The sequence below is a fragment of the Artibeus jamaicensis genome, unplaced genomic scaffold (assembly GCF_021234435.1).
Source record: "Artibeus jamaicensis isolate MK-2021 breed Jamaican fruit bat unplaced genomic scaffold, CSHL_Jam_final contig_2170, whole genome shotgun sequence".
Taxonomy (NCBI): domain Eukaryota; kingdom Metazoa; phylum Chordata; class Mammalia; order Chiroptera; family Phyllostomidae; genus Artibeus; species Artibeus jamaicensis.
In genome coordinates this window covers 2,153,028-2,170,988 of record NW_026521445.1, presented here as the reverse complement: position 1 = coordinate 2,170,988, position 17,961 = coordinate 2,153,028, and the positions used below count along the sequence as shown (strand labels likewise).

Sequence of the window (17,961 nt, the reverse complement as noted above, 5' to 3'; positions counted from 1 at the left end):
GGGACAGAGCATTTGACGTTGGACACATTGAGAAGGTTGCCTGTGCTATTACTCTGGGTTTCTTTCTGTTGCTACCCATGAATAAGTACAAACAAATTTAGCATACTGATAAGTTCTGCATGCCAAAAATCACATGACAGTTGTGTTGAAATTCTCCTTGTTTACGTTCACAAACTAATGCAGTGCTCATGATGAGTAATTATCAGTAGTGGGAATGGGATGTGAGGCCCAATCAAGGGCAAAGTTAACATTTCCTATCAAAGTGAATGGAGTTCAGTTGGTGGCTCATCCTGCACACAATGCCATCCCCAGATTGATGGGGTTTGGCAATCATGTACCGAGCACTGGACAGCCAAACCTAGGCCATCATTGGTTTTGCGGACCTCCTGGGCACAGGGATGTGTATTATCCTAGGTCCCCAAAGAAGCTTGGTCTGGCTGGCAGAAAGGATGAGGTAGGAAGAAAAACAGATACTTTGCCTCTGTCACTTGCACCAAACATATTTGGCCGTAGCAGGGGGCATATAAAAGCTTCATTCATGGATGGGATCATGAAATAGCACACGGGAGCTGAAATTTGTTTTTCTTGCCAGGAAGGATGCCTCACTTGCCACCCATGAACTGAAGTTGACATGGGTGGAATATGCTAAGCTCTAGTGCTCGCTTATGGTTATAGGGACTTTTGTTGCATTTTTTCCAGACTTGTACCCAATTTTACAAATCATGTCAAGATGCAAGAGATGACTAGGAGAACATATCCTTTTGTGCTTAACTTGTTGTCCATAGTGAGCTACCCAATCAAGTCTTAAGTGGCTGTGGCCTTGCAGATAAAACTACCTCCTCATGGATGGCAGCCTACAACTCCATTTTCAGATGTTCATTTCCCTAGTTGTGGCCTTTTAAAGTTCTTGAGTAGTTCATATTTGTAGCATTAGAGGTGTGCTGGGTCCCAGGGCTGGCTGAACATTTCTACCCTAGAAACCTGTATTTATGGAGCTAAGACCAGAATAGAGAAAGACATGTCAACCCTTCCATTTAACTTCCTACTTATGTTACTAGTGTCTCTAGTTACAGACAGAGGCAGATGGAGACCAACAGACACCAACAAGAGTTGTCCCCTCTCTCTTTCTGTGGCACACACAGCTTTGCATATGATGCCTTCTCTGCTTTCTTGCCACCTTCAGATGTAGATCTGCCAACTGATCTGATTAATGTTGTAGAAAGAAAATGTTTGATAGGTTGCAAAGGAAGAATACTAAGTCAACCAAGGTGGTTAAATTCTAGTCACTCTCTCTGTGCTGAAGTCATTCAGCTGGTCTTAGCACTGATGAAGCTGATCTGGCTGTTCTTAGGAAGATCTAGCTGCTCTTTTGGGAAGAAATGCTAATATGCCTCATTGCCCTCGTTGGAGTGCTTTCATGTATTTTTCCTCTCATTACTGTGATCTATTCATGGTAATGATCCTGAGTTTGAAGAGCCACCAGGAGACTGTAGTGTTTATAGTTTAATGATGTTGGTGTAAGCCAATAACATCATCATATCTAAATGATCTTTATTTGTACACGTGAACACGGCCTTGTGTGACTGAAGGTCAACTCTCAGTCTTGGGGTCAGATGGAGCAGCCCTTCCTTTCTGAATGATGTCTTAATTTGCCAACATGGCAGGGAGGCAGGATTAGGTCAAAGACAGGAGTTGAACTACTCTGGGCTTTGACTTTTTTGTTGACAAAAATGAACATGTATGCATGAAGAGAGCTGCTTCCAGGAAGTTTTCAGGTACTTTTCTTCTAGCCACATTGTCCCTCTTCTTGAACTTGACTGCTACTTTTGCTACCCATCTGCTGATGATAACCAGAATGATCATGAAGGCAGCTTTCCACCATCAGACTGCCAGAGCCATCTGTTTTCTAAGACTGCACTAGATTTCTGGAGGCTAGGTCTTCACTGTTTGTTTTCTTTTTTAAATTACTTTATTGTTGTTCAGTTACACTTGTCTGCATTTTCTCCCTGAAACCTATCCCAGCCAAGCCCACCTCCCTCCTCTGCTTCCACCCCCACCTTGTTTTTGTCTATGTGTCCTTTATAGAGTTCCTGAAAACCCTTCTCTCCAATGTCCCCTATCCCTTCCCCTCTGGCTATTGTTAGATTGCTCTTAATTCAATGTCTCTGGTTATATTTTCTTGCATTTCTCTTTTGTTTATTATGTTCCACTTACAGGTGAGATTATATGGTATTTGTCCCTCACCACCTGGCTTATCTCACTTAGCATAATGCAATCTAATTCCATCCATGCTGTCACAAAGGGTAGGAGCTCCTTTTTTTTTTTGGCTGCATACAATTTCATTGTGTAAGAGTCCCAGGTGAGTTCTTTTGAATCATGCATGTGATGTGGGCATTTAGGTTGCTTCTTGCACTTGCCTATTGTAAACTGTGTCACTGTGAATATTGGAGTGCATGTGGTTTTTTTTTTTCTTTTTTTGATTGGTGTTTCAGAGCTCTTAGAGAAGGGAAATTGCCACAGTGGAATTGCTGGGGTCAAAAAGACAGTTCCATTTTTAGTTTCCCGAGGAAAATTCATGCTGTTTTCCACAGTGGCTGCACCAGTCTACATTTCCACCAACAGTCTACTAGGGTTCCCTTTTTTCCACATCCTCTTTTGCATTTCCTTTGTTGATTTGTTTATGATGACCATTCTGACTAGTTGTGAGGTGGTATCTCATTGTGGTCCTAATTTGCCTCTCTCTCGAAGGCTAGCAATGCTGAGCATACTTGGATGTATCTGTGGGCACTCTTGTTTGTCTTCTTTGGACAAGTATTCTGTTCCAGTCTTTTGCCCACTTTTAATTGGGTTTTTTCTTCTTGGAGTGGAGTCTTGTGAGTTCTTGACATATTTTTAAGATCAAACCCTTGTCTGAGGATTCATTGGAAAATATGGTTTTTCATATAGTTGTGTCTCTTTTCATTTAATCTGCTGTTCTCTTTAGCCATGCAAAAGCTTTTTAACTTGATGAGGTCATGGATGTGGCCATTTAAATGATGTTAATTCTTCCAATCCATGAGCATGGTCCATGCTTCCATTTGTTTTTTTGTCTTCCCTAATTTCTTTCTGCAATGTTGTATAGCTTTCTGAGTACAGGTGTTTTATCTCTTTGGTTCAGTGTATGCGTAGGTACTTTATTTTTCTTGTTGGTATATCAAATGAGATGGATTGCCTGATTTCTGTTTCCGAATGTCGTTGTTGGTGTACAAAAATGCCTTTGATTTCTGAGTATTGACTTTGTATTCCTTTCTTTTGCCAAATTCATTTATTATATCAAGCCTTTTTTCTGGGTTCTATAGGATTTTCTAAGGACAATATTATGTCATCTGGAAACAATGACATTTTTACTTCTTCCCTTTGCAATCTGCATGCCTTTTATTTCTTTTTTTTTCTCTGATTGCTGTAGCTAGGACTTCCAGTATATGTAGATTAGGAGTGGTGGAAAAGTGGACACCCTTGTCTTTTTCCTGATCTTAGTGGGAAAGCTCTAAGTTTGGTAGTCCATTGAGAATGATGTTGGCTGTAGGTCTCTCATATATGGTCTTTATGTTAAGAAATGCTCCCTCTTTCCCAGTTTTCTGAGTGTTTTTATCATAAATGGGTGCCATATATTGTCAAAGGCATTTTTCTGCATCTCCAGATGTGAACATGTGATTTTCATGTTTTGTTCTGGCTTATGTGGTGAATTGTGTTTATTGATTTGCAAATATTGGACCATTCTTGTATCCCTGGGGTGAATCCCACTTGATCATGGTGTATGATCTTTGTAACATATTCCTGGATATAGTTTGCCTAATATTTTGTTGAGGATTTTAGCATCCATGTTCATGAGAAATACTGGCCTGAATTTTTCTTTCTTTTGTTATGTCTTTATTTGTTTCGTGATTAGGATGATGCTTGTCTCATAAAAGAGTTTGGGTGTCTTCCATCTTCTTCAATATTTTGGAATAATATGTGGAGGGATGGGGTTAGGCTCTCTAAATGCTTTGTCAAATTCTCCTGTGAATCCATCTGGTCCAGGGCTTTTGCGTGTTGGAAGCTATTTGATCACTCTTTCAATTTCATTAGCTGTTAGTACTGGCCTGTTGAGGCTTTCTGCTTCTTCTTCATTGAGTTTTTTGGAAGATGATATTTTTCTAGAAAACTTGTCCATTTCACCTAGGTTTTCAATTTTCTAGGCATATTGTTCTTCCCCCTGTAGCAGTTTTTTACGATCCTTTGTATTTTGTAGTATCAGTTGTAATCTCTCCTCTTTCATTTCTGATTTGGGTCCCTCTCTCTTCTCTTCTTGATGGGCCTGCTTAAAGGCTTGTCGGTTTTGTTTAGCTTTTGGAAAGAACCAGCTCCTTGATTCACTGATCCTTAGAATTGTGCTTTTCATCTCTATGTCATTTAATTCTGTTCTGATCTTGGTTATTTCCTTCCTGTCTACTTGCTCTGGGCTGTCTTTGTTGATGTTCCTTGATTTCTTGTAGGGGCATAGGGATACTTGTTTATTTGAAATGTTCCTGTGATTTTTTAGTAGGCCAGTAGTGCTATGAACTTCCCTCTCAGGACTGCCTTTGCTGTGTCCCCATGAGTTTGGGATTGTTGTGAGTTCATTTTCATTTGTTTGCAGAAACTTTTTGATTTCTTCCTTAACGTCATTCTTGACCCAGCTCATTGTTTAATAGCATGCTATTCAATTACCATGAGTTTGAGTTTCTGGGGGGTCTTCTTCCTTGAGGTGGGTTTCTAGTTTCAGTCCCTTGTGGTCAGAGAAAATGCTTGATATGATTTCAATTTTCTTGAATTTGTTGAGGCTTGTTTTGTGTCCTCCTCATGTGCTCCTATCTTTGAAAATGTTTCCCGTGTGCATTTGAAAAGAACATGCATTTTGCTTCTTTGGAATGAAAGGCTCTCTACATGTGAGTTAAGTCCATTTCATCTAGACCATTGTTCAATGCCACAATTTCTTTGTTGATATTTATTTCAGAAGATCTGTCCATTTTTGACAGTGCGGTGGTAAAGTCCCCTACTCTAATTGTAGTTGCTGTCAACATCTTTCTTGGAAGTTCTCTAGATTTTCTTTATGTATCTGAGTGCTCCTGTGTTGGATGCATATGTACTTGCGATGTTTATGACTTCTTGATGGATTCATGTGCTTGAGCATTGTGAAGTGACCTTCTGGGTCTCTTTTCATGGCTCTTTTTTGAAGTCTATTTTGTCTAATATGAATACGGCTACCCCATCTTTTTTTCCCTGTCCACGTGCTTGGAATATTATTTTTCCAGCCCTTGACTTTCAGTCTGTGTAGGTCTTTTTGTTCTGAAGTGGGTATCTTGTGGGCAGCATGTGTGTGGCATGTTTTTTTCTCCATTCCTCTATTCTGTGTATTTTGATTTGGACATTCAATCCATTTCTTTTTAAGGTCATTATTGATAGGTATTTATTCATTACCCCTTTTTTCTTCCTGTGTTCCTCCCTCTTTCAGTGTTTTTCTTCCTGTTCTTGAAGCAAACACTTTAGCATTTTTTTTTTTGCAGAGCTGTTTGGAGGAAGTATATTATTTGAGGCTTCTTTCATCTGCAAACATCCTTACTTAGCCTTCCATTTCAATTAGGAGTCTTGCTGGGTAAAGTAGTCTTGGTTGCAGGCCTCTGGTTCTGATGACTTGGAGTATTTCTTGGCATTCTCTTCTGTCCTGGAGCGTTTCCATTGAGAAGTCTGCTGCTAGTCTTATTGGGGCTCCCTTGTATGTTACTTCCCTGTTTTTCCCTTGATGCCTTTGAGATTCTCTCTTTATCTTGAATTTTGCCATTTTAATGATGATCTGTCCCGAAGTGGGCCTCTTTGGCTTCCTCTTGATTTTAGAACTGTTCGTGTTCCTGAATTAGTGTACTTTTTCCTCATCACGTTAGGAAAGTTTTCCATCACTTTCCTTTTTCAAACAGGTTTTCTACCCCCTTGATCTTCTTCTTGTCCTTCTAGTATCCCTATTATGCAAGTATATTATTATGTTCCTTGTTGTTCTGCATTTCCTGGAAGCCCTCTTCATTCTTTCTGAGCTTCTTTTCCTTTTCTTGCTCATTCTGGGTGTTCTCTTCTGCCTTGTCCTCCAGCTTGCTGATCCAGTCCTTGGCTTCACTGAGTCTGCTTTTGTTTTCTTGTACTGTGTTCTTCAGTTCATAAGTAATATTCTTCATATGCTCTTGGCTCTTTTTGATCATTTCTATTTCCTTCTTCATGCTGATGTAGTTTACATGTTCATGTTCATTGTAGTATTGCTGTATCTTTTGGTAATTCTCTTGCGAGCTCATTGAGCTTCCTTATAACAGTTGCTTTGTACTCTATATCTGATAGTTGACTTGCCTCTCTTTTATTTAGCATTCTTTCTGAGGCTTCCTCCTTTCCTTTCATTTGGGGATTGTTTCTTCAACTTGCCAGTGTTTCTGAGCCTTTTCTTGCTAGGCCTCAGTTTCTTAAATGATCTGTTCTGACTCCCTGGGTTTATAGCATGAACTTGTATGGTAGATGACCTGTGAGATTTAGTGGTGTAGTCTCCTTGATGTCCTGAGCTTGCTGGTCTTGTGCTATTATTTATGCTGGCTCTCTGGGTATCTTTAGATTTGATTATCATTGGGTGTTTGGTTGGTTGGTCCTTCTCTCCAGTTTGTTTTGTGAGGGTCCCTGTTAATCTTAGTGACATTCAGCCACCTCCTGTATTTTGGTGTGCAGGTGTGGGCAAGTTGTGTTGAAGGTGGTATCTTCCATGTGCACAAGGTTTTGAGGATTCTCTCTCTCTTGTTCTTGTGCAGCTGTTTGTTCTAAATATTTTCTCCACCATTATTTGTATTTCCAGGTAGGTCCTAAGTTGAGTTAGTGTGGCTTCCACTTTCTCTTTCACCTCATTTTGTTCCCTATTCATTGGTTCCTGGTTTGGTAGTTTTTCCCTGTTCCAGCAGGTGTCCTGGTGTTCACGCCTTCTACCTGCTTATTGGTTTTTTCAATATGCTCTCCAAGTTTTGGTCTCCAATGTTCAGATATATTGGGGGTACTATTGGCTGTTCCCTTTGCTCCTCGGAAGATCAGCTAAGTGTTTCTTCACATGTGCAGGGGGAGTGCACTACACGTCCATCTATCTCTCCATGATCTTCATACACAATCACCAGTGTAATATAAAAGAATATAACTCAGAAACAAACAGATGGAGAGATGCATAAGGCATGGCATGAAAAAGGTTTAGGAGCTTCCAACTTATTGTTTTTTTAAGATTAAATCATTTTCCCTTACTTCTCACAGGATTATGTTTTAAGCGTGTGTGGTGTGTGTGCGTGTTTGAATGTTAGCCTTATGAATGTTCCACCCCAAGGATGTGTGGACCATGAGTTCTTTCAGTATATGCCAATTCTCTGTGTTCCAAATCGATGTATATGATATAAGTTGAGATACTTACCAGCTACAACTTCATTGAATGTTGGAAAACAGTATAAAAAATGGAGGATTTATGATGGTTTGTGTCTTCCATGCTAAATAAGCAATAGCACTTATACCAGGCATACAAATATTAGTGCTTTGAAGGTTTGGAAAGTTATACATTTCACCCTAGATAATACAGTGGGGGTGTATCTGCATCTCTGCTACTTTATTTGCATTTTGTTTCATGGACACTCCATTGAATCAAGTGCCCAAAGACTCTGTTCTCCCCTGTGAAAAGCTTCAACTCCCTCCATGGAGAATGAACTCTTGCTTCTGTGCTCCAGCTGGGTTCCCACAGCACAGGGCCCCTCTCTAGTCATTAGTACTTGCCCATGTTATTAAGTGGTGGGTGTCACTTCTTTCTGAGGCCTTGCTCTGTATTTCTTATATTATGGCTTTTTATAATGCCTATTCCAGCTAATTGGTCACTGGAGATATTTTGAGAAACACTTCATGCAATGTATTGACTCATAAAGACATGCCTGTAATAGTGAAAATTAAGATTGTTTTCAATTGTGAAGGAAACATTTTTTCTGTGAATGTATGTTGTTCCTTAGCACATCAGACTTTGCAAAGATATAGTTGATCATTCAGGTGTGATAAGGACTCGGAGCTTATGTTCTTGAGGGACACTTCAATGGGATGTTCCATCTCAGTGAAATTTTGAACAGGCTTAGAAACAACCAGAAAGTTGAAACCAATCGTTTTCTCAAAGCAAAACGATTGCCATCGGATTTGGGTTTTTTGCTTGTGTTTTAACTTCTGTCCATAAAATCACTGGGTTAAGTCAGAATGTCTAATTATATAAAGTGCTAAAAGGGAAGGTGTGACTCTTCCCCCATGAGATACACCAACGTTCCATTAGGAACTCTTACTGAGGCAGAAGTCATAGTTTGCTGGAGCATTCATTTTGAGGTATAACCAAGTCAACTTGTGCTTTAGGAAATGAAGAAGGAAAACAGTTTCCTCAAGAGTCAGTCTGAGCAAAGTGCCAGAGAAGTCTGCCATCTGCAGGAAGAACTGAAGAAGACCAAGCAGTGTTTGAGTCAGAGCCAGAATTCTACAGAGAGGAAATGAGGGTAGTAAAAACTTGGTGATATGGACTGATTTCCTAAGCTAGTGTATGGAGGATGGTGGCTGGCATTAGAAACTTTGAAGTTTTCTTATCTAGTCTCCCAGGAAGAAGTCTGCAGTGGATGTGGAAAAAGTTTTGTCTCTTCTACTTTTTAGTTTCTAGAGGGATAGTTGGACCCTTTTTTAATTGAAATACTAGCACCCCCAAATGCCTGTTTTTCAGCACTTAGAAACTGAGGGTGCATGTTTTCCACAAAAAGGAAATTGTCAGTTCTGCCTGTGTCCCCAGAGTGCTGTTGTCTGTCCCCAATGTATTTATCAGTGACACTCAGGCAGCTTGTCTCCTCACTCTTTCCTTACAATGAAAACTCCCTACATGAAGTGCGTGTTTTCCAGCCCTTTAATGACCATCGGTTTTTGATGACTTACTTCACATAAATGATTTTGTCTTTACTGTAGAGCCACAGAATCATGCTATCCACACCAAATGAATCTGCCACTTGTTACCCATTTTTAGGTGTACCATAGGTCTTCTTGTTACATTTATTTTCTCAGCTTGGGTATGTGCACATCCAGGATTTCTTCTAAAACTTGACATTGTGGATCACGGAGTTATGGGTCACACTTCTCTGTGACTGTTTTCTTTTAAAAATTCACATGTCCCTGAGACGGCTTTGAGTTTTTCCACCCACAGTAGGTAGAAATGCCAGTCTTTTTTAAGCCAAACCAGGAAAAGTGGAAACATTTGGGCATTTTCCATTGTTGGCCACCAGGATCATTGTTTCAGGTCCCCATAAGCAGAGGAGACTGATAGCTCTTGTAGCCTGTGGAGAGCCATCACTCAGTAGGTGGACTGAGATTCATGGGTTAAAACAGGAGTTGGGTTCCACTTATTGTCCCCACTGCGTTTAGAATACATGCTGCCTTTCTCATCTGCTATGGACAAATGAATTCTCCCTCTATTTATCTGGGGAGTTGGAAGGATGCCTATCACTTTGGAGTGAAAGCTTTGAGATTATTGTCAACTGGGTGGGGTCAGGGTTTATGTGTTGCTGGGCAGAAACAAGGTGATAACAAAGTTTGAAAAGCTCCCAGATGATGCGATTCACAGACACCAGTTGTTCTGTGAGGATGTGGGACATGGTGATATTCATATAGAGGCCTCCGAGAGTGTACTGGCGTAAAACATCTTTTCCTCTTGGATACAGAACCCATGGGATTGTGTGAGAAAATGGTGGAGTGAAAGCATTACACACTTATTCTAAGAAAACGAATTACTCCCCAGTGAAGGGGAATATTTCCACTTCAGTGCTGCTTTTGTTGGTTTTCTCTCTCCCAATATATTTTAATTAGGTTTTTTAATGAATGTGAATATTTAATTTTTATTTATTTATCTTTAGAGGTGAAGGGAAGGAGAGGGAGAAATAATCAATTATGGTTGCCTATGCATGGCACTGCCGGAACTTGCCTGCAACCCAGGGCATGTGCCCTCACTGGGAATCGGACTGCAATCCTCTGCTTCATAGGCCTGCACTAAATCCACTGAGCTATACCAGCCAGGTCAATAATTATTTTTACAAATTTATTTATTTTCAAGGAGAGTGGAAGGCGGAAAGTGAGGGAGACACACATCAATGTGTGGTTGCCTCTCTGGTGGTCACCACTCAGACCTGGCCCACAACCCATGCATGTGCTCAGACTGGGAATTAAACTGGTAACCATTTGGTTCACAGCCCACACTTAATCCATGGAACTGCAGAGGCCAGGGCTGAGTAATTATTTCAGAAGAAGTCAAAACTGCAGGGGAAACCTCAGAAATGGAGCCAGCTTGGTTCCAACCAGTGCAAGATATAGAATGTCACACACAATAAAGTGAGTGTTGACTGTTTTGCTGGTGCAGGGTCTTGCCTTCCTTTTGTAAAGCACACAATATATGGGAAGCACAATAAAACAGCTGTTCCTATCTACATTTACACAAACACAGAGGAAAAATTTCAACTTCTTAGGGAATTAATCTCCTGGCATCTTATATAACACTTTTTAAGTTGCATACGGCGAAGATGGACAAATACATTAGCGCATCTAAAAGGACCATCTTTCTCATGGTCTTTTTGGAAGACTTTAAATGATTGTCTGGTGATCTTTTTTGCAGGAGGTGTCTGGACAATAATGTCAGTTTTCACAGGGGTGAGGAGTTGTTAGTGTTTTTAGATTATTTTTCATTTTAGAATTGCCTGTATGAAATGATATTTAAAATATTCAAATGTGCTTTTTATTTTGTATATTTCACAGCTAAGAATGCATCTCAAGAAACCATGTTAAGAGATCTCCAAGAAAAAATTAATCAGCAAGAGAATTCCTTGACTTCAGAGAAACTGAAGCTTGTATTGGCCGATCTGGAAAAGCAGCATGATGGTTCTCAAGCCCTTTTCAAGGAAAAAGAACATCACATTGAACAAGTGAGTGAAAAGTTAAGCAAAACTGAGAGAGAGTCTCAAGCTCTATTGGATGCTTTGGAGATCATTAAAAAAAAGAAAAGGAGGAGGAGTTTGAAGAATGGAAAGAAGAGAAAACTCTCTTCTCACTGGAAAAGTGAAAATGAAAACTCATAAAGCAGATGGAATTAGAGAAGGAAATCTTCCTGAGTAAAATCAATCAGTTGGAAATGTGTCTTAAGACACAACAAATAAGAAGCAATGAATACGACAAGAGAGTCAGCACGCAGGAGATGGAAGAGGAAGCCTAATTGTGGAGCTGAAGAACCCGTGCACAGTGTCTCCCATTACAAGACAGTAGAGAGAGACACAGAAAGAAGCTCAGGGAGAATTCCAGCAGAAAGTCGAGTTGTCAGATCAAGAAACATAAGAGGGAAACAGAAAGCATGTGCTTCAAAGTGTCTGAGCTCACTGAGCAAGTCAAGGGTAAAGCACAAAGTTCAACTAATGTCAGGTGTAGTACAACAAAGACCAGTGTCACCTATGACTTGCGCTCTGAATACAGGAGAGTCTCAGAGAGCAGCTAATACTTAGCAATTCCTTGGTGACAAAGGAAACTCATGTGCAGCAGTCTTCTTGCTTTTGAGCAACAGTGTAAAGTGAATAATTCGTTGCGTAGTTAGAATATGTTTTCAAGGGCATAAAGTATATTCTAGTTTGTTTTTATTTTAATTACAATGTTTTAATATTTTTATTGATTATGCCACTACAGTTTTCCATTTCCCCTCCACCCTTCAAACCAGCTCCCCATACATTCCACCCTTTAGTTCGTGTCTATGTGTCACAAGTTCTTTAGCTTCTACATTTCCCATACTATTCTTGCCCTACCCGCTGTCTATTTTCTACATACCATCTAGGCTACTTATTCTCTGTAAACCTTCTCCCACTTCTCCCCTCCTCCCAGTGCCCTGTTGCTTAACCCTCCTTGTGATCTCCATTTCTATGGTTCCACTTTTGATCCAGCTGTCTGCTTAGTTTGCTTTTGTTTTAGGTGTGGTTGCTAATAACTGTGAGTTTGCTGTCCTTCATTGTTCCTATATTATCTTCTTTTTTCTTAGATAAGTCCCTTTTAAGATTACATAGACTAAGGGCTTGGTGATGATGAACTCCCTGAACTTGGCTTTACTCTGAGAAGTACTTTAACTGTGCCCTCCCATTCTGAATGAAGGATTTGCTGGATAGAGCGATGTTGGATGTAGGTCTTTGGATTTCCCATGACTTGGAATACATCTTTCCAGGCCCTTCTTGACTGTGAGGTCTCTTCTTGAGAAATCAGCCGACAGTCTGATGGGAAATCCTTTGTAGGTGAGACTGTGCTCTCCTTATCTCTTGCCACTTCTAGAATAATCTGCTTCATTTTTAATCCTGGTTAATGTAATTATGATGTGCCTTGGTGTGTTGTACCTCTCTTGGCTGCAACTTCTTTGGGACTCTGAGTTTCCTGGACTTCCTGCAAGTCTATTTTGTTTTTCAGACTGTTTGTTTCTTATTTGTTCAAATAAGTTTTCCAGTTGTTGCTGTTCCTCTTCTCCTTCTGGTACCCCCTATAATTTGGATGTTAGAACATTTAAAGATTTCCCTAGAAAGTTCCTAAGCCTCTCCTCATTTTTTTGAATTCATGTTTCTTTATTCTTTGATCATTTCTTTCTTCCTTCTGGTCCACTCAATTCCGATTTTATTCCCAGTTTATTTCTATTGCTATTGGTTTCCTGTGCATTTTACTTCATTTCACTTAGAATAGTCTTCATTTTTTTCATCTAATTTGCGACTAAAATCAACCAGTTCAGTGAGCATCCTGATCACCAGTGTTGGTGAGGTGTGCATCTGATAGGTTGGCTATCTCTTGGTTGCTTAGAAGTATTGGCTCTGGGATTTTGAGTTGTTCTTCTGCTTGAGCTACATTTGGTCAGTTCGTGCCTGTTACATATGAGGGGGTGGAGCCTTAAGTATTCACCAGGGCAGGGGCAAACCCACGTTTCCGGGTCGTGGCATTGTTGAGGGCAGGTCAGAGAGGAAACAATGCCATTTGTTCTGCTTTCTCTGGGATTTCCAGTCCCTCTACCATTTCCACAAACAAATTGGGCTCTTCTGCTTTTGGTTCTCCTGTGCGTGTACCTTATCTTTGAGGACTCCATGGGTCTCTCAAGTTCTCCCGCTGGCTGGGAGACTCTCCTGGCACCTCATCCCTTGCACCTTTAATTCCTTTGCTGGGGCCCTGGATTTAGAGTCTATCTATATGTTCCTTTATAATATTCAGTCTAGATGCATGGTTCATTGTTGTCAACTTCAGTACAGCTCAATTTCCTGTCTGCTTTGTTTTTTTGTTTCCTAACTCTTTGTTGTCCATAGATTTGGTTGCATGAGGAGGTACAGTATTTCCACTACCCCTCTCTTGTTGCAGAAGTCCCCCTAAAGTTTTTTTTCCAACATAAAAACAGAACTTTTTGGACTAAGATTTTTTCAGGGTTGCATTTAATATGGAACAATCCAAAAGATCTTTCTTAAAGTCTCCTGCTCAAATTATATTACAGAGTTGGAAGAGTTGTCTTCAGGAAGTCTGTGTCATATGTTTTCATTCTTTGTGAGTTAATAAAGCACACTTACATATTCCATAGAGCTTTGCAATGGGAATATGGTGTAATTCTCTCTGACCCTTTCTGGCTTTTTTTTATGTTGCAGAATTATAGTCACTGAAAAACAAGCTTATTACAGATTTCCAAATCATTGTCTACCACTTTACCCCAGTCCAATTGCGTGATTCCTTATACCTTGAAAAAATACATTTCTTTCTTTATCGAATGTGAAATTGCTTAGTTACTTACAGGTTTATCCTTGTAGTCTACCAATAAACTACGAATGCTGTAGAGTCAAGGTATCTCACTTTTCCCTCTAGCTGCCATTGTATGATGAAATGGCAAGTGGTGAAGGAGGCAACAGGGATAGTCAGGGCAGCTGACCCCTGTTTACCAGGTGACAGGAAGGGTGAGTCCAGATATATGGTTTCTCTCAAGTCCAGATGGTAAGTACAGGCTTAAGTCATTGGGCTGACAATCTGGTCATGACAGCTCACCACCTTCTACTGTTGAAGCATAGCAGAACTGCTAAAGATGGAGAAGCTGGGCATTCTGTGTGAGGTGGTAAGCCTCCTGTCTGATGATCAAAAGGACGATTTATATTTAGGCTATCTGAACTGTTCCTAGAGAGAAAAACCATTTGAAATTTAATGTGTTCATCAAGGAGAGTGTCTGTCCCATACCGATGTGCAGACGCTGAGCTGGAGAAAAAGACTCAGCTCCTAGAATTTGCCTCCATAAGCGAGCTGTTAAAAGAGAAAGCCCACCTTCAGGAGCAGCTGCAGAGTTTGGAAAAGGACTCCCAGGCCCTGTCTCTGGGGAAAAATGAGCTGGAAAGCCAAATGGTAACGTTGAATGAAAGAATTGCTTGTGAGGGAATCCGAAAGCCTGCAGAGCAAATTACATGAAGCAGAACAGGAGAAGCTGACTGTCACGCAAGCGTTGGAGGCTGCCAGGCGAGAGAAGGGCGAGGTCGCTGGGAGGCTGAGCTCCACCCAAGACGAGATGCATCAGCTGAGGAATGGTATGGAGACACTGAGGGTCCGCATTGAGGCTGACGAGAAGAAGCAGCGCCGCATCTTGGAGACACTGAAAGAAAGTGAGAGGGAAGAATCGTTCACTTCAGGCTAGGGTTGAGAACCTGAAAGCGAATTGCAGATGGCAGAAGAAAACCAAGAGATGGTGATTCTTGATGCTGAGAGTTCGAAAGCGGAGGCGGAGACCCTGAAAACACAAGTAGAATCGATGACTGAACACCTGAAAGCTTTAGAATTGGACCTTGTCACGATCAGGTCCGAAAAAGAAACTCTGACTCATCAGCTGCAAGAAAAGCAGGGTCAGGTGTCTGAATTGGACACCTTGCTCTCTTCACTGAAAAACCTATTAGAAGAAAAGGAGCAAGAAAAAATGCACATGCAAGAAGAGTCCAAAGCTGCAGGGGAAATGCTGGAAAGAGAATTGAAAGAGCTGATGAAGGAGGTGGCAACCTTGTGTGAGGACCCAGATACCAGGAAGGTTCCGGAACAGAGCGCCCCAGTGCAGAGAGTGCGGCAGCTGAGCCAGAGCATCAAAAAGCTGAAAGACCAACTAGAAGACAATGACAAGAAGCAGACCCAAGTCTTAGAAAAGCTGCAGGAAAGGAAGCATCAAGCAGATATGCTCAAGGGGGAAGTCGATCAACTCGAAAAAGAACTACAGAAGTCCAAAAAACCCATGAGCGTGCGACTCAGGAGGCAGAGAACTCCAAAGCAGAGGTAGAGAAGTTAAAAGCCAAAATAGAGGAGATGGCCCCAAGTCTGAGAGATCTGGAAGCAGATCTTGGCAACCTAAGGTCAGAAAAAGAAAATCTGATGAAAGAATTACAAAAAGAGCAAGGGCACGTATCCGAATTAGAAATATTAAAGTCTTCATTTGAAAATTTGTTGCAAGAAAAACAGCAAGAAATTGTCCGGCTGAAAGAAGAATCTAAAATTGTTGAGGAGAGGCTTCAAACACAACTTACAGTGTTACAGGAGAAACTGTCCACCTTGTGTGATGACCAGGGGACCTGGATGGCCAGAGAACAGGGTCTGAGTGCTCAAATAACTAATCTTGAACTTGAGAAGTCTCAGTTGCTGCAAGGCCTTGACCAGGCTAAAAGTAATTACATTACTTTGCAATCTTCTGTGAATGACCTCATTCAAGAAGTACAAGATGGCAAAGAGAAGCTCGAGAAAAGGGACCAAGAAATCAGTTTACTAAAACATCAAATTCAAGACCAAGAACAGCTTGTCTCTAAGTTGTCCCAGCTAGAAGAAGAGCCCCAAGTTATGAAGAAGCAAAAAGCAGAACTGGAGAGTCTGACTCTGGAATTGGAGCAGAAGATCCAAAGCCTGCAGTCCCAAAATGACACTTTGCAGGACACCTACAAAATGCTGCAGAATTCCTACAGGGACGTGCAGAAAGAGCTCGAATCGATCAAAATGGAAAAGCTATCTTATGTTGAAAGAGTAAGTGGCTTTTCCTACATTTGCACGTGTTGTCAGGAGGGAGGGAAACCACTGGTGAGTTGTATGTCCTTCAGGACTGTATTTGCAGTATTGAACCAAACTTTGTAAAGGTTTGATGAAGTGTGTGGGGTGTTGACTTTGGGGGATGTTGACTTGCCTTCAGTAGTAGTGACTCTTTCTTTGCTGTGGCACTCATTTGTGCGAGACTCTTCTATAGACTGGCCCAGGTAGTCAGTGTGGCATGTGGACATGGAAGGAGCTGTGGCTTATGTACAGTTCCTGGCTCTAATCACATTTCCCTTTCCCACAATGCTTCACAATAGTAGCCTCCCCACATTCAGGTGAGAACCACTGCTGTAGAGGTTATAGTAGGTACTGGTTAGGATCAGAAGACATCCCCTTTCCCTTGTTCTGCCTTGATAGCCTGTAAGAGAAAGAAGTAGTAACAATGGTGATCGAATTGTCAGCAACAGAACCCTCATGGCTCCCAGTGTGTGTCTTGGGGATTCTGGGCTTTCAGCCCCACTCCTGCACCTTCTCCTGCAGACTCCTGTTTTCTTTGTTGATGATTAAAGGGAAAGTCTGCCATCAAGCAGCTCACCTATTAATCAAAACAAGTACCCGCCCTCCATGCTTGCTAACTGACCTCAGAAACTGATTCTTTCCAATCTCATTTTTAGTGCACGAATGTTAAAGGAAAAGATTGCTGCCCAGAAAAAAACCCAATCAGTCAGAACTCTATTTCCAAGAGCTTCGAGTGTTTGGATGTCTTGCAAGGGATGGCAGTTTGGGTGAAGATGATGAGAAAAACTATACCCCACTGTTTCAATGTGAAGGGACAAATACAAGCAGTAGAGTCAGTTGGCTCTAACTCATCACAGCCATGTGTCTTGCCTCTTAGGATGGCATCGGGGTTAGTAGAGATGCAGAAAAATGATAAAAATTTAAGATGCTGCCTCATACCATATTCTGTGATGTTTAACTTGAATTCATCTTCATGCCTGTATGCAGGGTTTTGATACTTGGTAATGTTATCTTTGCTTGTCATTCTTTCCCTTATTGCTGTCTTTTCTTGAATCTTTGCTGCAAAGAAAAGGGAAGTTCACCAGTAAGACCTGAGCATGTTGGTCGAGTGATGAGTGAAGGCGGGGTTAGACGTGGTTCATTTTCACACTGGAGCCTGAAGTGAAGAGGTCCTGACTGTTTTATCACAGGGATCTGTTTGGTCTACATGGACAAGGAAAAGCAGCTCCTAACGAATGATTCAATTTCAGGTAAACTCCTTGACTTCGAGGGAAACAGAGCTACAGAAGAAAGTGTGCGAGATAACACAGAAAATGACAGACTTGAAAGAAGAATTCAATGGGGAGAAGAACAGGCTAACCGAAGAATTAAATTTAATGTCGGAAGAAGTGAAGCACAAGGAAGTAAGTCCATCCGTGACAGATTAGTAATTCAGTGTGCACACTCTCCTTGTTAGTTTCTGTAAGACCTGCTGTCCAGTACCAAACATGACTGAGCCCTTGAGAAAAGTGATTGGAGCGCTCATGTCAGGATGAGAGCAGTGATCTTCACCAGCCAGCACTGTTGTGGGCCTCGAGCAGCCTCAGAGCCCAGGACCAGACCTGACTTGGAGCCCAGAGGTTTTCCATAGACAAGGATCCTGTACCCTACTAAGTCACATGAGAAGTCCATTTCATGCAGAATTCAATAGGCTGCTTTCCTAGCCTGCTTCAGACTACCAGCCAGAATGTTGCTACAGGCAGATGCACTGATCTTACTGAATACAAAGTAACAGAAAGAAAGTTCCAGTAAAATGTAGAGTTAGAGCAG

At 41.2% G+C, this 17,961-nt stretch overlaps 1 protein-coding gene across 1 annotated transcript in view; it reads left to right on the top strand.

The window, feature by feature from the left end:
- Positions 1-17,961, top strand: part of CENPF (centromere protein F) — a 58,686-nt gene that overhangs the window by 27,036 nt on the left and 13,689 nt on the right. The window contains 4 exon segments of the mRNA XM_053658305.1: positions 6,010-6,025; positions 14,502-15,334; positions 15,337-16,128; positions 17,403-17,555. Of these exon segments, the coding sequence (XP_053514280.1) occupies positions 6,010-6,025; positions 14,502-15,334; positions 15,337-16,128; positions 17,403-17,555 (1,794 nt within the window).